Source organism: Protopterus annectens, chromosome 6.part0, assembly GCF_019279795.1.
Source record: "Protopterus annectens isolate FY-2018-M chromosome 6.part0, PAN1.0, whole genome shotgun sequence".
NCBI classification, from domain to species: Eukaryota; Metazoa; Chordata; order Ceratodontiformes; family Protopteridae; genus Protopterus; species Protopterus annectens.
This window is the reverse complement of record NC_056737.1, coordinates 626328543-626353232: the sequence shown is the minus strand read 5'-3', so window position 1 is coordinate 626353232 and position 24690 is coordinate 626328543. Positions and strand designations below refer to the sequence as shown.

Below are 24690 nucleotides of genomic sequence, written 5' to 3'. Positions count from 1 at the left end.
CTGAAGTATAGACATGCTTTCTGAACCTATCCATCATCCTAGACTACCTGTTAGGGAAATGGACAGAGCAACTTTGCTCAGCACGTTCCTTCTTGGTGGCCACGACCATTACCATGGCATCCATGGACACCCTCTTACTCCAAAACTCCTTCTCAACAGGTGTAACCAGAGTCTGATCTGGCTTCTTAGGGAATGGTTTAGCTGGGTGAGGCTCCTTGCATGCCTGCTGAGAGACCAAATCAATGAGCTTGTCGATGGTGGAGTAACCCAGGAGGTAGATGGGCCAGCTCCAAAGGCCTCCAGAAATACTGCTTCCTCTGATGAAGGGTTGCTGGGGGTCCAACAACCTCTCTGCTTAAGGATCTCAAGGATATCTCCAAATGAGGCATCTTCTGGGGGTGATTATGGGGACCCTTCACTTTGTTGAAATCAATATCCTCAGTGACTGTCTCTTGTGGAAAGTCCAAGTGCCTTCTCTTGCTCTTTCTCTTCCTGGGGACTTCCTCAGTGGGATATTCCTGGGAGGTGTCAGAAGAGATTGTGAAACCCTGCTGAGTGGTCTGTGGGTCTCAAGCTGGCTGTCCCTATGGTGTAGAATGATGAGGCTGTAAGTGCAGAGACATCTGGGAACTAGATTGAAGATCTGATTGGGTTGGATCTCTCAGTCCTGTTGGTGCAAAAAATACCCTCCTCACACCGCAAAGGCAGACCACTCCAGAGAGAAGGAAGACAGGCTTCTGGCCACAGTCTCCTTCTACCCTGAAAGCAATCTCGCTGAGGAAGAAGTCGAAGCCAAGCTATCCAGTGCCAAAGCACCAAGGCACAGAGACTGCTCTAAAACCTTTGGACTCAACTCCAATGCCTCAGATCTGACAAGCAAGCTTTGGCTCTGAGAGACAACAGGATGTGAAGATATCAGAGCCAGTGCACTCAGAGTTAGCATTGGATCTGAAGATAAAGTTATCGTCAGATTCAAGCCAGATGGACCCAGAAGGTTCAGGTCCAGGTACTCTGAAGCAATTAAAGGGATCAAAGAAGGAGTAAGAAGTGATGGTGTGGTAGATGGATGAACCTTTCTGACCCAAGGGGGGTGGAGCTGGTAAAACACCCATCTGGATCTGTGCCTAAAGAAACTTCCTCATTATTATGTCTACATCTTCCTCACTCAAACTCCTGGAAGAATGAGACAAAGCAAAGGAAGGAGACTATGATCGGTGCCTTTCCAAAAAAGGGGAAGTGACCCTGGAAGGCACAGGATTATAATAAGGGGAATATCTGGTCCTTGGAGTAATAGCTGGACCCAGAGCAGTGAGATCCGTAGGTTTCTTTGTTGGATTCAAGGCGTAGGCTCCACTAGTTTCTTCTTCTTTGGATTCAAAAGGGAGGAGCTTTGAGATCTTCTCAGATCCAATTTCAATCTCTTCCTTGATGGCAATGAAGATTGGAATCGAGGAAGTGGAAGACTTAGGAGCCTTTGATGTAGACTCCTTAGCTTTGATTTTGGGGGATTGAGACCCAGTGACAGCTTCACCAAAAGAAGATGGCAATAATCCTTTGAGGATAAGTTTATTTCTCCTATCCACAAGAGCCTTGGGAATGAAATGATTGCAAATGGAACAGTACTCCTGAAGATGTTTGCAGGCCTAAACAATAAACAAAAAACAATGACAGTCTGAAAGAAGCAATTTGTGCCCACATTTCAGAGACTTTTTAAAACCAGAAGGTCCTTTCTCAGAAATGCCAGTGACTATCAGAGAAAAACAGTAATACAGGAGAAGACCTTCTTTTTTTTCTATAAATGAAGAAAGAGGAAAGAAAGAATACCAGCAATGACGTAAGAACTATGCTAGTGTGTATAATAGACAGGAAAAAGGGAAAAAAATACCAACAATGGTAAGAAAAGAGTTACAATACTGTAAGGGGATAAGGGAATAATACATAAAGAGAAATTTAAGATATTAAACAGAAGAAAGTGCTCTTATCTGAATGAAACTCAAGAGCTAAGGCTGACCAGGTCTTTTCGCGAAAAGCAGCAAACGAGATCTGAGGTATGTTAGGGGTTGGTGCATTATGGGTAAAGGAGAAGCTTAAGAGCTTGTTGGTTACCACACGCTTTAGTAACAGATGATTCAGATTGGAGGTTCAGATCCAAACCCAACAGTTGAGGATAGAATGAAAATTGACAACATCAGATCATACTGTTAAATATGGTTACACTATATAAGATCAAGAGTCACTTGTTGGAAAAAAATCACTCAAGTGATTGATTACAACGTACTGGAACTGTAAAAATAACCTGTACCCCAATGGTACAGATCAGAACAAGTGCTTATTGCACTAGGCCACCCTACAACCCCCCCCCCATCATTGGGGAAGCTCCACCACACCCTGTGAAGTTTTATATATATATATATATATATATATATATATATATATATATATATATATACATATACATATCTATATATATATATATATATATATATATACATATACATATCTATATATATATATATATATATATATATATATATATATATATATATATATATATATATATATATATATATATATATATATACCAATTCCACAACATGAGCACTCAAGCAATCACTTTTTTTCTCAGATGCTCAAGCAAATAATTTCCAGTGGACTGATCATCAAGGAAGCACAGAGCGACCATTTAATGCAGCACCACTGTCCTTAATTGGATATTTGCCCAGCTAGTTAATGCTGCATTGAATGTTATGCACAGTGTATTGGCATTGTATTCCCATTACATTTAGTGCGACTGGTAAATTATTTGTTGGGGGTCATTTCACCCATATCCTTGACATTTTGCTGTGTTTAGTGATTATACGTTCATCTTTATGGAAAGGAACTTAGCAACACAGTGCTGTTTTCCATGCATCTGAACTGGCTATATATTAGCCGACAACTTGTGTACCTATATATTTGATGGGGTCACAGTTGTATGAAGTCATAGTTACCTGTCTGAAGCTAGAGTGATCACAGCTACGCACAGAGTAACCACTAGTAATGTCCTGTCTTAGCACTACTTCTGAATGTCAGTCAGTATGTGGCTACACCTTTAAAGTGCCCAACTAATGCATTTTAGGGTCAGCCATACCTTTTTATGTACACTTCTGATAAAAGTTTCTGTGAACCCCATTCTTTTTGTGATGCACTTAGTTCTTTTCCTATACAAGAAGTTTTTTTTTTTTTTTTTTTTTTATTTCTGAAACATTTTCTGACACTAACGGGCAAGAGGTATATGTGTATATCCTTGAATGAGGATTGTGTTTTGCCTTTCTTTCTAAAATTAAAAACAATATAATCACCTGGTTGACCACAGAAAGATTCTTTTTTATTTGTCTCCTAGGGTCTAATTTATACCGGACCGGACAATTCTGTACTAAGCTAAACTACCCTTCTTAAAACTACAGCTACCATGACAGCCCTTGTAGCAGCATCCAAGCATCATAAGCACATTCCATGTATGCACTCCAGTTTTATTTATTGGTGTAACTTCTGTCATTGTTCTATAGGTAACATTACTGTTTTTTCTTGAGTTTTCGCTAGAATACAACTCCGATATGATATCATGTGAATCAAATAGTTTAAAGCTCTAACTCTTAAGGTACTAGATATCTAAACTGTTTTACCATATTTATCTATTAAACTTGAATCATTATCCAGTGGGAATGAAGCTCGGAACTAGTTGTTCCAGTTTGGGTAGAAGTAGCAAAACTGATGCCTGCAAGACCAGCCTTATGAGTATTATATAAATCCTCTCTATCTGAGTGAGATTTATACAACCTGGCAGGCTTTTCAGGTGCTGGAGACTATGATTAACGCACTAACTGATTATCTTCAACACAACTTGAAATATAAAGTTTCAATAAATAATATATCCTCCTGTTGGGGATCAGGGTATTGGGGATCATTTTCCAGATCATAATCAGATAGAGGAGAATTCATCTGCCTTAAATAAAAACCATTCTCTTCACTCAAGACGTCAGGAGAAAGAGATCTGTTTTCCTTTTCTCTTGCCTTTTTGATTTTTCCTGAATACATTTCAAAGAGATGCATCTCAGTGTTCTATACACAGAATGACAATGCTTCGGGTCCACTAAAGGTACTAGCATAGGTCCCAGTTATTTCACTTTGATTTCTTGTACTAAATGAAAGTACTCCTCATCATAAATGTATAGCTGAAGAAGGCTGCAGTAAGACAATAGCCAAATAAGATGGTGTTACAGAGTCTAGCTTGAAAAAACACTTGACATGAGCCAAGGTATCCTCCACATAAGATCCTTGATCTGATGTGATTAAAGTAGACACTAACATAGAAATTGACAAAGGTTCTGCTGACGTTTTATCACATGGCTTTACTGATGTCAGTGAAGGGAAGTTTGTTGCTTTAAACAATGATTTCATATCTTTGTTTTTGAGAATAATTTATATTAGTACCATACTCAGATTTTGAAACGGAAAATGGGGACTTTCATTTTTTCTGTTGTTTTTCAACTTGCTTTGATGAATTCCTGCTACTAATCACCAGTTTATTTCTTTTGTTTTGAATACTACTAGATTTTTTGAATTCCTTTTTCAAGAAAACATTGTGAGCTTTAAGAGAAAAGTCATAAAAGTGTTATTTTATGATAAAAAAATCAGTCTGTAGCATACTATAATTACAATTAATAGTTAAGTACGTTTTGACTGAAGATTTCCAAAGAAAAACGGCAGTCGTTTGCCAAGATGAACTAACACAAATTAAATTGCTCTGGCATTAAAGCAGAAAATGACAAAGTCAAAATGGTAAAAAGAACCAAAAAAGATAATAACAATGTTGACTTTAACGTATGAAGGAAGATTGCATAAGACTAGAAGTGGTCTTCGCACAGCCAAAGGCACAGGCAAACAAACAGTAAAATTTATGACCAGGAATGAAAACAAAAAAATGTAAATGTTGTGATTTATGTTTACATTGACCATCCTCTAAGGAGCATTCAACATATTTGGGGATTGAGACCCATAATTTGCAATGGTTAATTTATAGGTAAGTGAATGATCTCTGTGAAAAAAATGAATAAATTAAACCAGTAAATATGCATTTGGCAGGCATTGTATTTGAAAATCTATAAATGCCTGATCTCTGCAGAAATTATATCTTCTTATGGTATGACTGTGACATTAACACTATTGAGGCAGGGGAATAAGTGTGGCAAAGATTCCTGCAGAGAGAATGGATTACCTTTCTCACCATACCCCCCCCCCAAAAAAAAAGTATGGTCAACTTTGATATAGCTGTAATTTTGGAATTATCTGAATGTAGTATGTACCAAATGAAAGTATCCACCATATATAGCAATATATATATATATATATATATATATATATATATATATATATATGTATATGTATTCCTATTACAAGAATGAAAGTTCACAACTTCAAACTTGTAATAGGAAGCCTCACTTAAGCGAAAGTTCACTTTAACGAAAGTGAACTTCCGCGAAAGTGCACTTCACCGAAAGTACCGCAGCACAGTGGAGGACATCAAAAAAAAAGCTATGTCCTCCACTATGGTGCGATAGTCACGGATTTTAGGGTTAGGGCACGGGTTAGGGTAAGGGGATAATTAGTAAAGCTATCCCTTTACCCTAACCCATGCCCTAACCCTAAGGTTCGTGACTATCACACCATAGTGGAGGACATTGCTATGTCCTTCACTGCGCTGCAGTCATCATGGACCTTAGGGTTAGGGCACAGGTCATGGTAAGTGGATAGCCATACGGTCTATCCCCTTACCATGACCCGTGCCCTAACTCTAAAGTCCATGAGTACTGCACAGAAGTTCAGTACAATGCCCGTTCGTTGTACTGAACTTCGCGTAAGTGCACTTTCGATTAAGTGCACTTTCACTGCAGTGTGCATTCCATACACTATTTCAAAGTAGTGAACCTTCAATCTAGTGTATGGAATCCATATATATATATATATATATATATATATATATATATATATATATATATATACATACACACACACACACACACACACACACACACACACACACACATATATATATATATGGGTCTACTTCGGGAGACCGAACCGACGATTCGCCGACACGCGGGAAGAGGAGACTAAACGACCGACAGGTAGGTTTACCGACTGGGAGATTCGCCGACAGCGGAAAGACCGACAAGGGAAATGTGCGATCGTGACATGATGAGTGTGTGACAGTTACGGAGTGAGGAGCGGTCAGGTAAGTGTGCGAAATTGTGGGATGTCGGGTTAGGCTGTGGGACAGGTGAGTGTGTGTTTGTGTCGGAGGTAGGGTTCGGGTTGGGTAAGTGTGTGATAGTGAGGGACTGTAGTTTTGGGACGGGTTAAGTGAGTTAGGGTTAGGGTGCAGGTAGGTGAGTGTGCGATGGTGTCGGTGCTTGGGTTAGGGGTGGGTAAGTGAGTTAGGGTTAGGGTGCAGGTAGGTGAAGTGTGCGATGGTGTCAGTGCTTGGGTTAGGGGTGGGTAAGTGAGTTAGGGTTAGGGTGCAGGTAGGTGAAGTGTGCGATGGTGTCGGTGCTTGGGTTAGGGGTGGGTAAGTGAGTTAGGGTTAGGGTGCAGGTAGGTGAAGTGTGCGATAGTGTCGGACGTTAGGGTTAGGGTTTAGGTTTAGGTTAGTGGATGTGTTGTTGTGTGCTTGTGTATTTGGCGATTTTGTGTCGGTGTTTTGTTGTTCGGTATGTTGCGTGTCGGTGTGGTGTGTTGTCGGTTGTTTGGGGTCGGGATGTGTGTGTCGGTGATTCGACGTTCGTGTATGAAAGTAGACCCATATATATATATATATATATATATATATATATATATATATATATATGTGTATATATATATATATATATATATATATATATATATATATATAGAGAGAGAGAGAGAGAGATTTATATATACAGTGAGAATGTAAAGAACCAGTGCGGTCACCACAGAATCATGCATAAAAACATTTTAATGTTAATTTAAAAACTTCAAATTAAAAGCTGCATATTAAAATAAAGGAGATAAGCACTTTTGGGTATTCCTACCCTTCTTCAGATCTATTGAAAACACACTAATTGAGAGTATATATAAGATTTTTAAATTCCATTAACCATGATTACCATGCAGAAGAACTATCTCTGGAGTTTCCACCCCTTAAGGGTGGGCTTCAGGGATACATTGCCATTCAATCCAGGTGATTTGTTGGCTTGTAACTCTATTATCTGGTTTATTTCTATTTGTTCTGTTACATCAGAGATGTTTGCACCTCTGATATTTTCTAATACAGTTTGTACCACCAAAAAGTTGAAGCTGTGCCCCTTATTTAACATGATATTTCTAGTTAATGGACTTTTACTATCTCTTAGGCAAATGTCTCCCATGTGCTTTGATATTTGTTCCTTCAGCTGTCTATCTCTTTTTCCTACATGAAAGACTTTGCAAGGATCACATATAGCGATTTATACCACATGTTTAGTTCAACAATTTGCATAGGTGTTACACTTGTATCTTCTACCAGATGTAGCAGGCAAAAAATCCTTCCTGTTTGCTATATATTTATAAGATGAACGTTCTACAGGGAAAGGTACCAGAGCTCATTAATTTCTTATTTTGAGTTGGATATATATTATAGTACAAAAGTTGTTTGAGATTACGGTTCCTCTTAAAGATGAAAGATGGAACATTACTCACAATATCTCTCAAATAGGGAACCACTTTCAATATTTTCCAGTTATCTTTAATTATCTTACATGTATGATGAATATCACTTGTATACATGAGAACCATTCAAATTTTTGCAGCCTCTGTCTGTTTATTGTTTGTGCCTGACTAGACAGAAAAGGTTTCTCAGTAGTGTTTCTAAGTGCCAGCGTTGTATGAATTTCTGCATTAACTTCTTCTGATTTGTACCCTCTCTCTCTAAAGTGTTGTCCTAAACCATACATAGCTTTCTTTAAATCTTCATCTTCCGTATGTAGTCTTGAAGTTTGTAGGAAATTATTTTTGGCAACATTATGAAAAATATATGGGGGTGCATGCTTGTTCTGTGCAAACAACTGTTTTTCCAACAATCCTTCTTGTATAATGAAGTGCTGATGTTACCTGTTGCATCTACAGATAATCTAACATCTAAAAAATCAATCATTGTGAATTTCAAAAAGTCTGTCATAGCTTCTAGATATTCAGTGAAACAATCCAGACATTCATTAGTGTCATTCCATAAAAAGTATATGTCATCCACAAATCTTTTATAAAATTTCAAAGCTGGTAAATATGGATTATTGTCATTATATATATGAATAGATTTCCAGTAAGTCAGGATGAAGTTCACATAACTATTGGCACGGGGGTGCCCATGGCAACCCCCCATATCTGCCAATAAATGCCCTTGTCTAAAATGAAAATTTTATTTTCCAAAACAAAGTCCAAAAGAAGACATAGCAATTCAGTCTTATGAATGTCAAGACTGCTGTTGTCACTTAGAAAACATTTGATAGCAGAGATACCATAGTTGTTAGGGATGATGGTAAACAAACTTTGCATATCCAATGTTAGATCAGAAATTATCCCATTTCATGTCCCCTATTTAAATATTCTGACAACACATATAAAAATTCTGTCGTGTCTTTAATTACAGTGGAGGCTTGAGTCAAAACTTGCTTAAGCTGATGTTCAATGAATATAGAAATAGGCTCCATTGCCCAGCCATTCTCAGATACTATGGGTCGTACCGGTGGATCTTTCTTAGATTTGTGCACTTTAGGGAGCCCATTTATGGTTGGAATAATTCAGTAATAATGTAGTTGAACAATTCCTAAGTAATCCTATTGGAACTTAGGAGATTTCTTAGTTTATCTTGAATGTTCTTAATCATGTTATTAACTGTCAGTCTACTGATGTTCTTACAAGTGGATGCATCAGTTAGTAATTCATTCATTTTTTGGTAGTAATGATCACAATTCATAATAACAGTTCCACCCCCTTTCTCAGATGGTCTTAATGACAATATCTCTGTTCATTCTAAGTTGTTGCAAGGCAACAGCTTCTTCCCAGTTCCAGTCATGAGAGCAATGCTTTGATTCATTGAACTTCTGAAGGATCTCAGTTTCACAGACTTGTATAAACGTTTCCATAGTGGCATTATTCTGTGGTATAAAGGTACTCGGTTTCTTGAACATATTAAAAATATCAGATGACTCCTTTGCCAAACATAGTTTTTAGCATAATGTTACGTCCAAAGAGTCTCAAGTTCAAAATTATTATGTCACTTCAATCGGATTTTATTGCCGGTACAAAACTCAAACCTTTATTTAAAGGAGCATACTGCACATCCATCATATCCATATCAGGTAGATTCACCACCAAAGAGTTCAAGTCTGTTGCCTTTTGCCCTGTCCTCGCTGTTCTTTCCAGTCAGTGGAAGGTCTCTTCCTCTTTCTCCTTCTGCTCTGTGATCTTATCCTCCCCTTGTTCCAACTAGATGTAATCTGTAGTGGGAGATTCGGAAAAACCTGCGAGGGTGGGGAGGTAACTTTCGGTGTAGCTCCAATATCTGTGTACCTGAATTGGCATTAGATGTAGAAGCAGTCATGATGTCACAATCAGTTACTTGTGTTGGCAGAGACGTTTCTTCTCCCATTCCTGATTTTTCATTATTTTAGTAGATGTTAGTGCTCATATGCATATGTGGCCATGTAAAAATATGTCCTTCCATAAAATCATTGTAATCACATAGTACTTGTTCCAATTTAGCATCATATAACAAAATATTCACATGTATATCATCCAATTTCATGCTGAACATCTCACCTGTAAATGTAGTCTCTATATGTTTCTGTAATTTCTCTATATTTAGAATCAATCCATCTTCAAAAGGTTTAATCTCTATATTTAAAGCTGGCCATTTTTTTTCAATAAATTGGGGTATGTCTCTCCATAGGTAGGCATTAATAAAACAAAAAGGCCTCCAGGAATGATTCTATAATGCAAACACACCTTTAAATGTAGGCGTTGCCATTGCTATCTTTTAAGTTTGTACAAGGCATTTTCTAGTTCTCTCACCTTCATTCGGAAAATATCCAAGTTGTCTGGTGGATTGTCCTCTATTTTATTTCTGTTGTTCAAGTCCAAATGAAGTAATGGATTGAAGTTCACCTTCAATAACTTCTTGATAAGTTGGAGTCCATACTGGAACATATTCCAGGACAATAATTGAATTCTAAATCAATTAAACTGCAGGCAACTCCCTCAGCCAAGTGTGTAGCCTTTCCGTGATAAAATTACTAGTAAATCCAAAAACACAGAGAACAGCCACTAACAGTGCCATTCACCTGGCTTGAATGGAAATGTACCCCTGAAGCCCACCCTTAAGGGGCCGAGACTTGGGAGATATGTATCCAAAAAATGTGTAGTGGAACCTGGACTTGGGAGATAGTTCTTCTGCATGGTAATCTTGATTACATCATGAGAGGTATGAGTGGTAATCCTGCACTTGATTGGAGCTAGTTACATCATGGGAGGTGTGAATTGTAACTTTGCACTTGATTGGTTAATGCAATTAAAAGTCTTATATATACACTAGATTAGCGTGTTTTCAATAGATCTAAAGAAGGGTAGGAATACCCAAAAGCACTTATCTCCTATATTTTAATATGCAGCTTTTAATTTGAAATTTTTAATTTAGTATTAAAACATTTTTATGCCAGATTATGTGGTGACAGCACTGGCTCTTTACATTCTCACTGTGCTCATTTTTCTATGCTGTGGTTCTTTGGTAGCTGTTCTCAGTGTTTTTGGATTTACTGGTATATATATATATATATATATATATATATATATATATATATATGTATAAAATCTACGTGATGAGTATCAGACACTAAATCGAAAAAACACATTTTCAAATGGCGAATGATTGAACACAAGTATATGAACATCTACTGACCAAAAATGAAACAAACATGTATTTGTAAGGGGGCACCCACACACCTCCAGTTAATTATATATACCAACTCCAAGATCGTAATGCAGTAAGGAAGGGGTAAATTCCCCAGTTCCTACTGCACTGTGCATTAAGTTATGCCGGCATTCTTCTGAACATTTTACCAGCTGTCTGTTTTCCATATCTAATATCTATAGATATATATATATATATATATATATATATATATATATATATATATATATATATATATAGTTTCATGGTATAGTACTAGGCTATCTGCCCTGGGGCATTTGTAAGCCTAGCCATAGTGATGTGGCTTTTGCCACCCCATGAAATGGTACAAAAAATGTACAGAATAAATTTAGAATACTGTGCCTCTGTCTAGTAGTGACACAATGAAGGTCCCCTTATATAATAGAATTAGTTTACTGTGCCCCTGTCTAGCAGTGACACAGATGTGACCCCTGGGGTAAACTTACAATCTCCCATCCACTCATCAAGATTTCTCTTGAAGAGAGTCAGTGAGGGGATCTGCCTAATATGAGCTGGGATCTTGTTCCAAAGCTTGGGAAGCCTCTGGGTTATGAATCTATCCCTCCAGCATGTCCTATTCATACTTGTGCTGAGGTTTAAGTCTTTAGCTCTCGTGGTCCTGATGGATTTGGATTTTTTGAGGTGGAGCATGTCCATCAGATCCTGATTGGACATGGCCTTGTACGTCAGGCAGAGATCACCTCTGAGCAGGCGGTATGCTACTGAATAGAGCTGAAGTTTCTTTAGTCTGGCAGAATAAGACATATGTTGGAGACCCTTGATCCTCTTGGTGAAGTACTTTTGTGGTCTCTCCAGCTGTTGCAAATGCCGGGTGAGGTACATACCAAATGGGGCATTGTACTCAATCATGGGTCTGATGAGGGAGGAATATAGGGTACAATGACATCCTTGGATCTGGATGTGAATCCCTTCATGATGAGGTGTGCAAGGTAGAATGTTTTTCTAACCACTTTGGCAATGTGGGTGTCAAATGAGAGGTCACTGTCGACTTGGGTCCCTAGGTCTCTGATTACTTTTTCCGTACTCAGTGGGTTGCTGTCTATGTGATAATTTGTGGGTACTTTGTTTTTCCCAAAGGAGATGACTATACATTTTTTGGCATTTAGTTTAAGGCCGTGACTCCGACACCAGTTGTCCGTTTCTGTGAGGCCTTTTTGTAGGATGTGTGTGTCTGCTGGTGTATCGACTATGGCGCCTAGTTTGCAGTCATCTGCGAACTTTGTCAGCCACAGCCCTCCCATGTTTGCTTTAACATCTGAGAAATAAATGCCGAACAAGAGGGGTCCCAGGACAGATCCCTGTGGGACACCACTTGTGACTGGCCTAGAGTCTGACATTGCTCCAGCGATTTTAACTTTATGGGTTCTGTCCTTTAGCCAGTTTGCAACCCATCTAGTGACATAAGGGTTTACTTTTAAGCTGTTGAGCTTATCTATGATGCCTGAGTGGGGTATTGTATCGAAGGCCTTAGCCAAGTCCAGGTATGCTGTATGGACTGCTTTGCCCTCATCAATGGCTCTAGTGACTGTTTCGAAAAAGTCAACCAGGTTTAAAAGGCAGGATCTGCCCTTTACAAAGCCAAACTAGGTGGGGTCAAGTGTCTGTAGGTCTCCTATGTCTCTGTTTATGAGTTCCATAATGATTCTTTCCATAGCTTTGCAGACCAGGCTGGTTAAGCTTATGGGGCGGTGGTTTCCAGGGTCTGTAGAGGCACCCCCCTTGTGGAGTGGGACCACTGTTGCTGTACGCCAGTGTTCAGGTACATATCCCGAAGTAAGGCTAAGGTTAAATAGCATTTTTATGTGTGGGTTTAGCTCCTCTTGGAGTTCACGTAACACGCAACCCGAGATACCATCAGGTCCCATTGATGCTGTGTTTTTTGCTTTGTTTAGGGCGGTTTTCACTTGGACATCTGAGATGACAGGGAGATTACATTCAGCTGGGATAAGTATTTCTTCTTTTGTGGGTGAAGGAGGGGAGAAATTTGCACTGAACCTGTCAGCCAGAATGTTGGCAATATCTGTGGGTTCAGTGTATTTTATGTTGTTGTGAACCAACTTTGAGCATATCTGAGGGTTTCCGCCCAGGTTTCTAACATAGCTGAAGAAGGCTTTGTGGTTATCTTTAGTGTCCTTAGCGATTTTTCTCTCAAAGTTGGCCTTGGATGTTTTTATGAGAGAACGTAGCTTTCTGCTAATGTTGATCAGAGATGTCTTCCCTTCATGGGATTTTGCTCTGACGTGCAGTAGCTTCCTTCTTTTGTTATACAATTTGTTTATGGCTGAGGTCCACCAGACAGGACGCTTACCTTTGGTGGAGAGGGACTTGGATTTGTTTGGGATTGCATGATCCATGCATTCTTGGAGATGTCCATAGAAAGCATTTGTGAAGGATTCGGCATTGTGGGATGTGGTATCCACTGGCACAGTGGGCTTAAAGGATACCATCTCAGTCTTAAGAAGAGTGAAGTCTGCTTTTGAAAAGTTTTTCAATGTGGTCTTTTGTGCTGGGGGTGGAGGTGGGATATGTATATCCAGGGTGATTAGTTTGTGGTCAGATCTCACTAGTGAGGGGTATACTTCGTGTGGAGCATTTTGTCCCCATGTTTGTGATGATCAGGTCTAGTATATTATCTCCCCTAGTGGGAGAGGTGACTAGTTGTTCCAGTGCATTTGAATTTATGAATTCCAGGAACCTTTGGGCTAGGGTATTAGGGCTAGAATAATGTACCCAATCTATGTCTGGGTAGTTGAAGTCTCCCAGTATGATGGTATTTTGTGATACATTCATATCCTCCAATGTCTTCAGGAAGGCTGAGTGGGGTTCTTGAGATTGGGAGGGTGGTCTGTAACATGCTACCAGTTGTATAGCAGTTTTGCCTATGGTTAGTTGCACCTGTATGGTCTCTGATGCTTCATGTGTTGCTACTAACCTGGAGGTGTGGGTGCCCTTGACGAATATGGGCACTCCCACTCCCTTTGCGGTTCGGCCTGGGTTTTGGGGCCGAAAAGCATGATACGAGGTATAGCCTGGTAGTGCTGGGGTGCTCTCCGGAGCCTTGAACCAGGTTTCAGTTACTGCACAGACATCGATGTTCTCCATGCTGAGGAGTGCATCAAGTGCCTGCATCTTGAGATTTAGACTTCTGGCGTTGAGCAGCATTACCCTTAGTTTTTTTCCATTTTTGTTTTCTAAGGAGGTGGGTTTGTCTTTTGAGCCTTGCCTAAAAAAGGCACTATGGGGGTGGCAAGAGCCTTAGCCAATATCCGGAAGCCCAGTGGTGACAGGTGTAAGCCATCCCTTGCGAAGCAGCGTGGCTTGCCCAACATGTCATCCCAGGCAGACAGACATTGGATCCCCTTAGAATGACACCAGTACTTGAGACAATTGTTAAAGCTGATCATCTTATCTTTGTATTGTGGTATCATTCTTGGTGAGGGCAGGATGCTGCTCAGGGTCAGGGTCATACCAGCCTGGGCTACATAATCGGAGAGCTCCTCTATGTCTCTTTTCATGTAGTCCAAGGAGGTACGTCTCAGGTCATTCACACCAGCATGGACAATGACGGAGTCATATTTGTACTTGCTTTGGAGTGACCTGAGTGCGTGTGTTATGTGGCGGATCCTAGCTCCCGATAGACAGCTCACAGTCACCTTCTCCTTGTTCAGCCTGGTCAGCGGGACATCAGTGTGTCTGACTATAGAGTCACCTATTACTAGTGTATCAGGCAAGGTGTTTGGCCTTAAGGGCTGTGATTGGTTGACACACTGATTTATTGAAGTATGTGTTGCATGTGTTTTGTTTTGAGGTGGTGGATTTTTGGGTGTCTGCTTTGGGAGCCTCTGTTGTTTTGGTAAGTTTTTTATTAGAGCCTCCGAGTATGTCTTTGCGTTTTTATGTGTTTGGTTTGCAGTTGTGGTAGGTCTATGTGGGACTGGGATTGTTGTGTGTGTGGTTGCCATCTCCTCCTGTCTGGTCATGCCAGCCCTGAGTTGAGAGAGTTCAGCCTCCAGTTTGGTTATATAGTTGCATCTCTCACATGTATTTGTGTTTGTTGGGAGGAGGAGATGGTTGTCTGTGTACATGAGACAATTGTAGCATTGTCTCAAGATACCCAGATTGACCAGCTGAATTGGAGACGACGCCAGTAATCTACCACTCGACATGCTAGAACTGTATAAAGGAGTGATGTACCTTTAAGGGAAGTGGATATTCACAGGGGTGGTAAGTAGATGTAGTGCTTTACTTAGTACAAGAGTGCTTACTTAGTAGAGAAGTATTGAGAACAAGTGCTAGGTTTATAATATAGTGAGTAGTCTGGTTATACTAAGAGTAGAGCTTCCTTAAGGGAAAATTTGAAGAGCAGACTTGGCGGAGCCAGAAAAAGTTTAACCGGCGCTATGCGCATAAAATCACAAAAGCCGCAAACGCTGGATTTTAAACAGTGAACTACAAAAGAGCTAGAAATGGTCCAAAACAACCAATTACTACAGCTTCTTGTGCTGAGGTCACTTCCTACAGGGACAGGTAGGCTGCTCAAGGCTCCCCACTCCCACTGGTGAGCAAAGAAACTTTCTTCTATCCAAGTAAGGTAATGGACAACACAGGAACTACACCACAGCCCAGAATACAGCAATGCCTGTAAACTGGTCGAAACTAGTCGAGGAGAGGCGGGAAACAAGGATTATTTTTGTTTTTGGTAGAAACACACAGAAAATGCAGAAACAGTGATAAATTAGTTACACAGGCTAGCACACTTTAGTGGGCAGCCTCCACAGTTAAATTAAACAAACAAACAACAAACTTTCGATCAAATTCGACTAAAATGTAACTTTAAGTGCAGATTTTAAAATAATGCAGCAAACAGTTAAAAAACAGTTCAAGCTAGTTCAGGGTAACCTACAGAAGCTATTCCAAGGTTCTCCTTCTGTTTGTCGAAAACACACTTTATCGGCAAACAGAAGGTCGAACCCACTTAAGCGAAAGTGCATTACTTTTTCAAGTGGCGAATGATTGAACACAAGTATATGAACATCCACATCCATAGCGTTTACAGTAGTTTTTTTATTTTTTTTTTCCAATTCTGTGAATCGGCGTTTGCAAAAGTGAACTTTCAATGTAGTGCACTTTTGCGGAAGTGGGGTTTTACTTTTCTTTTTCAAGATACTGCCCATGTTTTGGTACCATACAGTAGTACTGGTTGCACCACTCTTTTATGCACCTTACTTGTCATCTTCTTTCTCATTCTGTCACATACTACCCTGATACTCTATGGCAGCAGACTGTCGTTCCTCTGATTCTAGCTTCAACCTCCTCATTTATACTTTCCTTCTTCTCAACGACCCCTGTCAGATACTTGAAACTGTTAACCTGTTCCACCAGTTTCCCTTCTGTTTCAGTTCTCAGCTTTTTTTGATTTGCCCCATTTGTTGCCATTACAGCTGTCTTAGTTTCATCATGTGTGCCTTCTGTTCTATATTACACTCTCCTGTCATTTGTTGGTGTTCTTGTTCAAAGTCTCCATATAATACCACATTGTCTGCATACAGCAGCTTTGTAGATCTGTCTCCTCCAACCTGGTTGCTAATGTAGCCTATCAGCAGTATGAACAGCAGTGGTCTCAGACCTGATCCCTGATGCACACCCACTCCCACAGGGAACTCCTCTGTGAGTATGAGCACTGTTTGTACTTGTGTCGTTGGGTTCTTGAACATAACCTGCAATAATTCTAACAGTGTTTCCTGGGACTTTAAACCATCACAGGAGTACCCAAATCAGCTTTCTGGGGATATTGTCATATGATTTCTCCAAGTCTGTGAATGCCCAGTTGGACTCTCTCCATTTCTTGCTTCTTCCCAACTATCTGTCTTACTTTAAGCATCCAGTTAGTTGTGCTGCATGCTGATATACATATATCTATCTATCTATCTATATATATATATATATATATATATATATATATATAAAGAATATAAAGCATATTTGAGATATATATATGTGTGTGTGTGTGTGTGTGTGTGTGTGTGTGTGTGTGTGTATATATATATATATATATATATATATATATATATATATATATATATAAAAAAGAATATAAGCATATTTGAGATATATATATATATATATATATGTGTGTGTGTGTGTTTGTTTTATATATATATATATATATATATATATATATATATAGATATATATTATTTACGTATATATATATATATATATATATATACATATATATATGTATATATATATATATGTTTGTGTGTGAATTACGTGCTGGTTGTCAAAAGACAACTTGTTGAATGGGAAAAAAAGCTGATCAAATATACTGTCTTTTTGCTGTTCAAGACTGTAGTACAGTAGGGATCAGGGAATTTGCTCTTTACAAGCTGTAGTGTGATCTTGGAGTTGCATTAACAAGGGGTGTGTGGATGCAGGAGGGCACCCCCTCCCTGCAAAAGCAATGTTTTTTATTTTTCATTTTGATAGGTAGCTGAATTTGTCAGTTTGCCGAATGGTCATGTGATCAAACCTGACAGTATCGATAAAAATCACAATAGTGAAACTCAGAATATCAAAGGAGGGAAGTGAACAGGAGATGTTTTAGTTGAGATCGCAGAACAGTGGGGATCTGGGAAATGGGACAAACCCTCTGTAGAAAGCAGCAAAAGGAGGAGATCTTCAGTAATGGCCCTTTCCTCACTGTGGTGTTGAGGGTGCTTGGGAGTCAAATGTTTACCTTCAATGATTGTGGTAATTGATGATCTGGCTTTCACTATTGCCAGCTCGATTCTGTGAGGTTTGATTATATGGCCTTTCAACAAACTAATATAGGTCTGTGTGTGTGTGTGTGTGTGTGTGTGTGTGTGTGTGTGTGTGTGTGTGTGTGTGTGTGTGTGTGTGAGAGCGTGTGTGTGTGTATATATATATATATATATATATATATATATATATATATATATATATATATATATACATATAGATGATTATGGTTCGTTTCACCTAAAAATCTAAAAAAAAGCTGTGGTTTATTTGATCGAAAACTCATTTGAGCTAAACTAGAAACCTCTGAAACTCATTTCTCTGAAAATTTATTATACACTAAATATACTTCCAAAAGCTTTTTTGTAGGGGGCAAGCCCCCCTTCTTGCACAAACACAAACTTCTAGACATGGAGGTACAACTTAACAATGGGCTTTAGAAAGGAACTAATAATGATTAGTACTAATTTGCATTATAATTCCTGTACGCCAAAATTAACAGTCATTTTCTACAAGCTAACATAGTTTTCAATCAAATGTGATTTTTTTTTCAGTTTAGATCAAATGAGTCTTAGATAAAATCAGTCACTGCTTTCTTTTTAGATAAACTAAGCCTTAGCTCAAATAAATAGTAAATGTATATCTTTATGTATATTTACTATATATGTATATATATATATATATATATATATATATAGCTATTTAGATATATAGATATATGTAGCATTATCTGTGTGTGTGTGTGTGTGTGTGTGTGTGTACCAAAGTGGGTGTGCTACCTCAAGCATGAGAGTCTTTCCCTATTTGTTATCCTAAATGTTGACCTGCTTGTTTCCTGAAAATCCGAAATGTAAAATGGTCTTTATGTATGTACTGTAAATATTGTAAACAACTTTCGTTTTACTGTTAACTCAATCTCTGCAACGTTTCTAAGTACATAAAGATTCTGTAACAAAGATATTGATCTATAACAGTCATTAGTGTATTCCAAGACCCTTCAAAACATTTGATTTTGCATTTGCTCTTATGTATTGTATGCTTCTTCAGTATTCTTGTAGTTTATTTTTGTTTCTCTACTTTCGGGTTGTGGCTGAAAAGGGTCTTTGGACCATCCCAACTACCTAGTTACCAAGAAGTAAATAAATAAAGTCTCATTGCAGCAGTAGTTGATTACCTACCTGTCTTCTTTAAACTCTTCATTAATTTTCACAACCTCTGTTATAAAAAGTCTTAATTTGTTATTATTTTCTTTCAAGTTATCCATTTCTCTATTTAATTCTCTTGTTTCTTTTTTATGCTCTTCATTTTTCTTTTGCAGTTTCTCCTAAGAAAATCAAAACAAACAAAATATGTTGTAATTCAAATTACAACACTCTAAATACTCTTGCATTTAATACAGTATTTGATAAAACTGCACAAACTAAAGGAAGAAAGAATGTATCCATATAAAGAAAGTATTTTTCATATAACTGTCTCTGTTAGTCAGCCTGTCTGTCTATCTATCTATCATCTGTCATGCAGCTGATAATAAAAAGCAATAGTGAGGGAGTTAACAGGCACTCAGCGAGAGAGCTGGGTTCTGTTCCTACGTTTATTTATTTATTTATTGTCTATTGTTTACTGAGAAAATCTGACTGGGCACAAGTCCGATTTTCAGTGGAGGCCTGGGAAGAAAAGCTCCACATAAAATATATATTTACAATGAAACACAGGAGAAATAACCAAAAAATGGTGAACTATTTAATGACAAACAAAACACATCAAACAGTAAGCTCTTTCGTCTGCACTGGACTTCTTCAGACTGAATCTGGTGTTTTATTTTTGTACTTTTTGAGTTCCAGTTTTTGAAGTGTTTTTGGATATATTCACGATGAACAACAATAAAAATGAAACATTTAAGCATTATTTTGCAAGTAGTACTGAGACAAATGGTAAAGACATTTATCAGTACTTGAGAAGTTATGTTATTTTGCATAAGGCAAAGACATGTTAACATGTAATAGCTGGAGATACAAGCGCAATGTTAATGCACATAGGTTTGACATATTGACATTAATGAGGTAGGATGTCACTAGAGCAGGAAGAGTATTTAAATAGAGGAAGAGGAGGAGGAAGGGTATAAGCAGAAATAATCAAGAAAAACATAAGTATAAAAAGTCCTAAGAGTGGAGACGTTGAGATAACAGTAGATACTGTAGGTAAGATGGTGAGGTGGCTAAGGGTGGAGTATTAGTAAGAGAGGGTTAAGGATATAGGTTAGTTGGAGGAGCAGTAGTGGGGATGAAAGAGAAAGAGACAGGGATAAGAAAGGTGAAAGAGTCAGGGTGATTGATAGAGAGACTGGCAATGGAAGAGAAACATAAAGGTGGGTTTAGTTATTATAGGAACCTGAACATAGCAATGAGGAAGTTAGCTGTTGATTTAGGTTGTGTTTGAAACATGTGGCAATGTTGTCTTGTTTTAGGGTGGGTGGGATGGAGTTCTAGTGTTTAGCTGCACTGTTATGAAACCTGGTCCTGGTCAGGAAATATTTGTTCTGTGTGCAGAGGTTCCTTGGAAGGAAATGTATTTGAGGATATTTTGTAGTGATGGTCAGGTGTCAGGTTTGTGTATTATTTTGTGGGTACTAAGCAGTTGGGAGTGGGTAAGGTAGTTTCGGCCAGTGTAGGTGCTTCAGTTCTAGGTAGTGGTGTGAACGGTTTGTTAAGTTGTATGCAAACTTAGCTATTTGATTGTAGCAAACCTCTAGTTTATTTTTTAAGATGGAGTGATGGTTAGTCAGGATGGGTGCTAGATAGAGAAGTAAAGGGAGAAGATAAGATGTTGCTAAAAAGTTCCTAAAGTAGTCAGTGAAAAATGTTTTGTTTCTGTACAGGAAGCCCAACTTTTTGTGGGTTTTCTTGATGGCTAGATTGATGTGTTGATCATATTTTAAGTTATCAATTAAGACACCAAGAAACTTTCTGTTGGAAGCTTTTTAAACTTAAGTATTATTCACTGGTGTGACATTGAAGGATTATTTCTGTGCTGACAATCATTTGGGTAAAAAAAGCATTAATTTTTTAGCATTTAAAAGTAGTTAGTAGTCATCTAACCAGTCCTCAGCTAAGGAAAAGGAGTCCTAAGTCATCTTGTGGAGTAGAGACTTGGTGCAGAGCATATGAGTGTGGCATCATCTGTGTATTGTACTATGGAGTCTTCTTTGGTAACGTTATGTAGATTATAAGTGAATATGTTGAACAATAATAGAATACTTCCCTGAGGTACAACAATGACAGACAGAAAAGGGGAAAGATCTTGTTTCCATTTTATATGTTTGAGTCTGTTGGTGAGATAACCGTGGAACCAGCTAAGGGATAAATGGGAAAGTCCTAGGGAGAAGAGTTCATGGACCAGGCATTAGCATGGGTGTGAAAGTGTGCCAAATGCTTTTGACATGTCTAAGAAGAGGGTGAATACTAGCTTGTCACATTTCTATTAGAGTGCATGATTTCAGTAAAACTGAGCAGAGCAGTAGTGGTGCTGTGGTGAGATCATAAACCAGGTTGAGTGTTGGAGAGGAGATTGTTATTGGGAAGATGGAAAAGAAGTTCAGAATGAATGCACTTTTCTAACATTTTGGAGAGTGGAGGTTGAATGGCTACAGGTTGGTAATTGGAAAGGTAGGTGGATGATCCCCCTTTATGTAGGGGTATGATGTGGGATTTTTTTTCCAGATGGCAGGGATGTAGCTTTCTGTAATTGATCAGCTTATGAATATAGATACTGGGTATGCATACGCAGTGATTCTGAGATATTCTCAGGGCAGGTTGTTAACCGCTGGTGTGAAATTCTTTACTTTTATGAGGTGTTTTTTGATAGATGAAGTAGATACTGGTGGGAGGAAGAAAGGGTTTGGTGGTGATTAGTACTGTTTGGGATAGTGAGGTTGGTGGGTGGTTTGATGTTAAGTGGGGAGAGGACAGACTGTATGAAATATGTGTTGAATTGGGTAGCTATAAGGACTGCGTTGTTGTTGGTAGTTGATGAAGAAGTCATAGTTTGGCCTGGGTGTATTAGTCTTTTGACTGCGTGAAGAAAAGCTTAGGGTTCTGTTAGTTGTTTTGGAGCTTGGAAAAATATATATTTTTGTCTGGTCTGATTTTTTGTTTAGAAAGGTTCCTAAGCTGTCTAAAATATTGCCACTTTGTGGTGTTTTTGTACTATAAATAGTAAGCAAGTATGATAGGGTGTGGAGTAATGGGCCTTAAGTGGGAGGAATGGTTGTTAGAAATGATTCTTTTCCTGCTATTATTAATACTTAATAAGGATAACAGGGTGAAGCATTGGTACCTCATTGGGAGGGCTGAATATAGTAACAGTACTGATCAAACCTATGATGAGCAGGTATGTAAAGATGAAGGGATATGATTTTTATTTTATTTAACATTTGTTGACTGGGAAAGTCCAACTAGGTTCCACAGAGCCTGTTTTCAGTGGTAGCCCAGGGAGAAATGCTCTAGATGCATGTCTTCGGAATGTGGGAGGAAACCCACGCGAACACAGGGAGAACATGCAAACTCCACACAGAAGGCACCCCAGCCGGGAATTGAACCGGAAAACCTCTTGCTGTGAGGCGACAACGTTAACCGCTGCACCACTGCGCCGCCCAATTGTTGTGATCAACTCCCGCTGGAAGGCTGGTTATGAGTTGTGGCTCTGATCCTACAGTTGTCAGCAAGTGACAGGTACACAGTGGAAGGTCTGGGGCACAGAAATGTTGCTTATGCTGCAACTATGAAAAGTAAAGGTGAGAGGAATGTAAATTGATGGAGTCCTTGGTGGGGAGTAGAGAGGATAAAGATAGACATTTCATTTATTATAAAAACTGAGAAATAAAAGCCCAATGCTGTTTTTCTTCATTTTTGTGTATTTGATACCACCACTCTCCTGAAAGTGGGTAAGAGGACAGTGAAATGCTTGGCATCTCAAAACTAGTATGAGGTGCAGATTAGGTGATATAGGTATTTCAGAAGAAAAAATAAGAATAGTTTTAGAGGTGAGCATTTCAGAAAAAAAAGAGACAGGGATGTGAATAGGCCTCCTGTCAATGTCCTGAACAGCAGGACAGGCAGTATCCTAGCAATGTTTACAGCAGATATGTCAAAGCTGAATTTATCACACCTGGCTGCCAGTAACCAAATTAACCATATTGGAGAAATTTGCATTTTCTTCATGACACAACAATTCAGAGTTGGAATACAGAAAATAGATGTGCAAGAGGTCAAGGCTGTCCCTCAGCATGAAAATATAGCAGAAAAAACCTACACAGAAAAAAGATGCAGTCTTTCTTTCTTTCTTTCTTTCTGTTTGGTGAGTGCCATTTTACCAAAGAGCTATTTAGAAATAATAACCAGTGAACTCAAGTTTCTTTAGAAGCTACAGGAATTGGAACAGGCACAAGGAAACTAGGCTATATATATTTCCTTAACCATATTGAGAGATTGGGAGAGGGTACATTACAGGAAGTAACAAATGATGAGGACAGGAATTTTATTTCATTTATTTGACAGCAGCAAAAGCATACCTGATATCATCATGAGTTAATTCTGTACGTACTGAAGAGTAGGCACGCTTTGTGTCATGGACTGTGGAATGGATACTTACAAACCTATAATTTTGAGAGCATGGAAAAGCAAGGACATATCAAGATTATCTTCAGCTTCCTTGCTCATCTCTGCTGTTCCACCACTCTTTCCATGAAAAAGATATCTATAACACAAGTGGAGTTTGGGGTTTGGCATAATGGTTAATGTGTTACCTCACGGACACAAGCTGCAGGGTTTGATTCTTACCTTTGAAAGGGAAATTGCCTAGACTTAAAATGGCCCACAAAGGCGGCTACCCTAGTACTTTCCTATGAGATCTAAATTTGTGATTCTGGAATCAAGCAACTCTGAACAATAAAATGTAATTCATCCACCAGCATAAGCAGTTACACCATGTATCTGTTATGCTTAGACATACACTAACAAAGAGATCCATGTACCTCAAAGAGGACTACTCAAACATACCACTACCTCAGACTTAGTATGTATATTTTTCCATTTGCACTTCCAGTGTCATAATTCCACAGACTGTAATTACAGTCCTCAGAATTTCAATGGACACCTAAGAAAATGTATTTCCTTAAGCCATAGTTTAACTGAAACTCTTTAATTTATTGGCCACACTTTGCTCTTGCTGCCTTTTCTACCCAGGTCTAAATTGTCTCAATACCTGAGCAGAAATTTGGGGACACAGATTACATCCCTCTCTTTTCATCTATATCTCCAACAAACACAGTCCTACTCTATTCAGTCTCTTCTGCTGTACCTCTTTTTCTAAACCCCATAATATCCACATCATCTTCCTTTGCACTTTTATAATAAATTTTGTGTCCCTCTTTATAATACATTTTTGTGTTCCTCTCACTGCAAGGCCTCTACTGCTCCATATAGTATTTCAGTACTCCAGAAGCAGTCTTACTAGTGCCTGATACAACACAAAACAACTTTAACCTTAGTATCAGTTTCAGATGTGGCCACGTCTCGCATATCTCCACATGTATTATACTGACTTGTTAAATCAGACCATAAATTAGTGACCTTTTTCTTTAAAATGGGTGGTACTTCCCCTGTAAATACCTCAGTGTTTAGGAACGTCTCAAATGCAAGCCTTCTTCAGTTACCACTTAAATAGCTGTATTAATATGGCAGTCCCTATCCACACCAAATATAATAAGGATAGCCATATAAAAGCATTATATAAAGAGAGAAAGACATTGCTTAATGCTAAGAAGAGGTTTTCTTCTACTTACTTTATGAGCACACAATCAAAATAGTAACGAGCTTAAGGGAACCATT

General features: G+C 38.6%; 1 protein-coding gene across 1 annotated transcript in view; it reads right to left on the bottom strand.

Annotated features, from left to right (window-relative positions):
- LOC122804069 overlaps positions 1-24690 on the bottom strand; it is a 152754-nt gene that overhangs the window by 25810 nt on the left and 102254 nt on the right. The window contains exon 4 of the mRNA XM_044073734.1: positions 18985-19130. Within this exon, the coding sequence (XP_043929669.1) occupies positions 18985-19130 (146 nt within the window). The remainder of the gene's footprint in view (positions 1-18984; positions 19131-24690) is intronic.